The sequence below is a fragment of the Suillus plorans genome (assembly GCF_016647745.1).
Source record: "Suillus plorans strain S12 chromosome Unknown HD556scaffold_12, whole genome shotgun sequence".
Classification (NCBI taxonomy): domain Eukaryota; kingdom Fungi; phylum Basidiomycota; class Agaricomycetes; order Boletales; family Suillaceae; genus Suillus; species Suillus plorans.
The window spans coordinates 116,807-122,806 of record NW_024537396.1 but is presented as its reverse complement, the minus strand read 5'-3'; the positions used below and the strand labels follow the sequence as shown (position 1 = coordinate 122,806).

Sequence of the window (6,000 nt, the reverse complement as noted above, 5' to 3'; positions counted from 1 at the left end):
ATGCAAGAGACACACCTGACAGCTGACCACCAATTCCAACTAGACACAATATTCTCCCGATACCTAACAATTCTGAATTTGAGTGACCCTACACGCCCCAGCAACTCAGCTGGCATCGCTTTCATCTTAAACAAGGAACTCACCAATGCCTCAAGTGCTACTGTTAAGAATGTGCTCAAAGGTTCAGATCTGAAGGGCTCAGCTTCAGCTTGTACGCTGCGCCCCTTACCCGAGTACATGCCCTTAAATTCCGAAGGTTATAGGACAACGTCCAAAGCACAGGAATTACGGCAGACATTCGGAAACAAGATATAAGACTAGTCTGGACGACGTCCGAACTAGAAAGAAACAGTGGAAGACTACCGGAGGTAGATGCGGAGGTGTTTAAGTCAATAGGAATCAATCCTAGGACTATCGGAAGATGACGAGAGGAGAAACTCAAGTCGGATGGAGGCAGGAATGAGCAGAATCTAATATGATATTCGAACTGAGGATGTACAAAGAATTTACAGGGTTTATATACTACGGAAACATAACAGATGTTCAGTCAGTGCAGTGCAAGGCTATGTACGAAGCATGTGGAAAGCTTATCAATGGTATAATGGAACATAACAGAATGAAGTTGGAAATGAAACAAGGCCTGGATAAATGAATACAGTCGGATATGTAAATAACCGGAGGACTGGTAAAAGAAGCTAACCGAAATGGGACGTACAAAATGAAAAGGAAAACAGAAGTAGAAGCCAGTTGGATCTGGACATCCAGAAATAAGTGTGTGAATGGTCTGGGTCCGGTGAAGGTACAACAATTCAGATGGTGAGTCTGAACAATGTTGGGTCTTGCAGAACCTAGCTGCTATTCGACCCTAAAGGGTTTCTGGACCAGGCTCAAGGCTCAGAGGAGAGGAAATGTCATAAAAACTGCTCAAGACTCAGACTCATACTGGTAACTGGTGAAAAGGTAACTTGCTTATGTAAGCTACAAAAGTGCCAACATAAGGTAAGGTAAAAACAGTCTCTACAAGCCCAGCCAGAAATGAATCCCTACACCGGAACACGGGATATGACAGCCACCATGGAAGTTCTAATCCCAGGGCGAGTGGCCATCCTATCTATAAACTGACACAATAATGAGACAATGAAGATACTAAATGTATATGCACCAAACAATGCCAATGAACAAAATACCTTCTGGAAAAAGATCAAAACTGAATGGGAGAGAATACAAGCTGGCCCCCTGGACTTCATGCTGGGTGAATTTAACTTAACCGAAAATCCAATAGACTGTGCCCCAGCAAGACTTGATAATGAAGCAGCTGTAGATGCCCTAAGAGACCTAAAGTCAGTGCTAAATATGCAAGACACATGGCACAATGAGCACCCACACCACCACCTGTTCACATTCAATAGTAATCACCAGATACTATCACGACTGGATAGAATATACACTTTGGATAGACACACCGAAAGCATGCTGGAATGGGCCTTGAGTGTAAGCCAAATTCTAACAGATCACCATATGGTATCGGTGAGATTTGCACCGCTTGGCCTTCCACATACTGGCAAAGGCAGATGGTCATGGCCTGTAGGAGTGATAACTGACGACAACCTAATAAAACAAATAATCAGAATAGGAATTGAAACACAACAAGCTTTCGACAAGGTTGGACAGAGAACCAACACAAAAAACCCACAAATGATATGGAAGGCATTCAAGTCCAAAATAACCAACACCACCAAAGATACCACCGAAAAGCACCTAGCCAAGATAAACCAATGAATAAGATCACTAACAAAAGACTTACAAAAAATCATGAACTCGAAGGAAATAGACACTTCAGAAGATACGAGAATCAATAGAGGTATAATTGAACAGGAAATTGACCACTTACAAAAAAAAAAAAAAAAGAAAGCCCACCTAAAGGCCCAAGCACAATAGGCAACTCAGGGAGAAAATGTAAGCAAGTATTGGTCAAAAGTAAACAAAAAGAAAACTCTGAGAGATATTATACACCATCTACAAATACCTGGATCAAATAGATTCACAACAATATCAGAAGAAATAGCGGAAATAGCGAAAACATACCACGAAAATATCCAATCAGCCAACAATAACCTGAACAGCGAACAAACACAATGACAAGCGAGAGAGAAATCGCTAAAAGAAATACCAGATGATCAGAAACTAAACACATCCCCAAAGCAAATGGAAGAGGTCCTACAGGAAGAACATATCTTAAATGCACTTATGTTGTTGAAGTCTGGAAGCACAACCAGAATAGACGGACTCCCGTACAAGCTATGGAAACACCTACACATCAAATACAGTGAAGCATGTAAAAATAAGAAACCCAAATTCAACATTATTAAAATTCTCACTGAATTAATGAAAGATATACAGCTGAATGAAGTGGAAGAACACTCAGATTTCACTCTAGGGTGGATGTAGCTGTTGTTTAAGAAAAAAGAACATGCTTTGATCGAAAACTACAGACCAATAACATTACTAAACACAGATTACAAAATACTTACCAAGGCACTAGCCATACAACTAACAAAACATATACAAAAATTGATACATCCAAACCAAAGTGGATTCATCCAAGGCAGATCGATCTTTGACCCAATTCACCTGACACAAGTAATGATGGCATACGCTGACCTCATGGAGGAAAACAGAATAATAGTAGCTCTAGACCAAGAAAAAGCTTATGATAGAATACACCATAAATACCTACTGGAAACACTAGAGACTTTCCGCCTCCCACCCATATTCACTAACACCATCAAAAGCCTATACCAATCAGTGTACACAAAAGTAGCCATTAACGGTTTCCTAAGTGCCCCCCCTAAAAGTCACTTGTGGCATATGTGTCATATCCCGCATTCCGGACCAACATCTGACGACATTCCCACGCCTCATCCGGACCTCCGGACCTCCTGTCCATGTCTCCAGACCCAATCCTCTATCCGTCCGGATCCCTGTACTCCTGCATCTGATATCCGGATGCCAGATCTGATATCCACATCTCCGGATCCCCGGATCCGACCTATCTGTCATGTCCGAACCCAAACCTTAAATCAGCGCCCATCCCCTTATGGTAATCACCTGTCTCCGGACTTCCGAACATCCGGATCCGACCCACGTCTATCTTCCTTGCGTTCCTGACCCAGACCTATCACGCATTCATCTCCGGACATCCGGATCCGACCCGCGTCTATCTTCCGTGCCTTATCCCTTTGTATGTTCCTTCTTGAGTTAGACTTCCTCATTTTCCGTACCTCATTTCATCTCCGAGTTCATTTCCTATGATCCGTCTTATTTTCTAATACATTTCCACATGCTCGTACATAGCCTTACCCCTCTGCTTACTGATCTGCACAGACTTGCCTCTAGTATATAAACCCCAGTAGATACTCCTGTATTTCCTCAGTCTGAATATCATACACATATTAGTCCTCGCACTAGTCTTCACACTGAGTCCTCGTAACAGTTCTATTCCTCCGACTTAGTAATCATCCATCTCAGGCCTAGGGAGGAATTCCCTAGGCCGGAGCTCCGCTCCTCTGCTCCTCTGCTCCTCTGCTCCTCCGCTCATCCACTCATCCACTCATCCACTCATCCGATCCTCCATTCCTCCAAGTTTCCGGAAGTTCCTCCGGAACTTTCCCGCGGTCCTCCGGACCTATTCTGCTTCGGACTTTGTCCTTGCAGCCTTTCCTCTGTTTCCTTCTACTCAGGACTCGTCCTGAGTAGCCATTATACATATCCCCGTCAGGACGAAACTCCATCGTAATTTCCGGAAGTTCCTCCGAAACTTTCCCGCACTCATCCGGAAGTTTCTCGCACTCGTCCGGAAAGTCCTTCCGAAGTTTCCCACGCTTCTCCGGAAGTCCTTCGGACTTCACTGGACTTTCTCCGGACTTCATTCTGAAGTTAAGGGCACATACTTGGGTAAGGGGCGCAGCGCACAAGCTGAAGCCAAGCCCCTTGGAATCAGTCCTACCCTTTGTGCATGGTCTTAACAATATGACAAGGAGACCCTCTGTCCTGCTTGCTCTTTGATCTTGCAATCGAGCCTCTAGCATGCATGCTTCACAACTCCATGACACTAAAAGGGTATCAAATCCCTGGAATAGAGGAAAGAATAATCGTAAATATGTACGCCGATGACATAACAGTATACCTCTCACAAAACGATAGCTACTCTGACCAAGAAAATGTCCTGCAAGACTGGTGTAAAGCCTCAGGCGCTAAATTTAACTTAGAAAAAACTGAGATTCTGCCAATAGGAACCAAAACTCACCATGCAAACATAATTCAAAATAGAAAATTAAATGAGCGAGACACCCCATGGCACAACCAAATTAGAATAGCCCATGATGGTAACCCCATACGCTCCCTTGGGGCCTGGATAGGCAATGACATTGAACACACCACATCCTGGGAACCAATCCTGGAGAAGATCGAGGAAAACCTCAACAGATGGGACCAGAATATCTGCATTGATAACGAACATGTTAAAAATGGCCAAAAAACATAATGTGATTTTCGCACCTTTGAAAGTCTCCCCCGATCTTAAAGATCAACTCCCAGCATGGCAACACATAGGTGCACCACCGAAGACCTACCACAAAAACAAAGACATGTGCCTACAAAAACCCATAACGTTAAGTCAGTATGACACCTGAGAGAAATCACCAACTGACTAACAAACAAAAACAACCACCTCCCACGAACCTCGTGCAAATGCGATGAATGCTGCGAGGACCAACAAAAAAGGATGTAAGAACCTGCATAAATGTGCTACCATAGCAGATCACATACTAAACAACCTCCTCCCCAAATATAATCCAAACACCTCCCCAAGAAAAGATGACCTAACCCTGACACACAGACAGTTAGAGAAAAATGCACAAGCCAGGAAACAACCTTGAAGCGAGATCACCTTCAACCCATCCATCACAATCAAAAATGACCTATCTGATGGCTTCACCTCCAGTCCCTCTGTCTTGACTGCACTTCTAAGGCAAGCCGACACTACCTTAGCCATACATCTGCAAGTCCTACAGCTTGATGAGCCGCCGCGCTTACCAAGCTTGTTGGAGGATACCTTGGCCTTCGACCGAGCTTAGAACCCATCCTTCTGTCTGCCAGATGATTGGCCATTCGGCCAGAGAAGGCTCAACCTATCCAAGTCGTAACACTAACCCCTATTAAGATTATGACTGACTTGAAGTATGTCATAGACAGCTTAAACACACACCTGGGAAAATGGGAGGACTCAGGCTGGATTGAGATATTGAATGCCTGTCATATCCCGTATTCCAGACCTACATCCGACAATATTCCCACGCCTCATCCGGACCTTCGGATGCCCTATCCATGTCTCCAGTCCTCTACCCATCCGGATCCCTGCACATCCGCACATCCACATCCACATCCAGATCCCTTTACCTCTGTACATCAGACCTCCATACCTCCGCAGCTAGCCTGCATCATTCATCCTTTGTCCTATCGCCCTAATGTCATATCCTGCATTCTGGACCAACATCCGACGATGTTCCCATGCCTCATCCGGACCTCTGGACCTCCTGTCCATGTCTCCAGACCCAATCCTCTATCCGTCCGGATCCCTGTACTCCTGCATCTGATATCCGGACACTAGATCTGATATCCACATCTCTGGATCTCCAGATACGACCTATGCTTCATATCCGAATCCAAACCTTAAATCAGTGCTCATCCCCTTATGGTAATCACCTGTCTCCGGACTTCCGAACATCCGGATCTGACCCGCGTCTATCTTCCGTGCCTTATCCCTTTGTATGTTCTGTCTCGAGTTAGACTTCCTCATTTTCCGTACCTCGCTTCATTTCCGGCTTTATTTTCCTATGTCTTCATCTCCGTCTTCATTTACTATTTTCCGGTAGACTAGTGTTTGACTTTTCTATACCCTCCGTCCACAGCCTCGCATAGCTTCGGACTGCGCTGACTGAT

At 44.5% G+C, this 6,000-nt stretch overlaps 1 protein-coding gene across 1 annotated transcript; it reads left to right on the top strand.

Moving 5' to 3' along the window:
* Window positions 1-1,779, top strand: HD556DRAFT_1430732 (uncharacterized protein; the record flags this gene model as incomplete). Its single annotated transcript, XM_041304934.1, has 2 exons — window positions 1-171; window positions 1,144-1,779. The coding sequence occupies 2 exons, from the start codon at window positions 1-3 to the stop codon at window positions 1,777-1,779; spliced, it is 807 nt and encodes a 268-aa protein (XP_041163397.1).
* Between the last annotated feature and the right edge of the window lie 4,221 nt (window positions 1,780-6,000).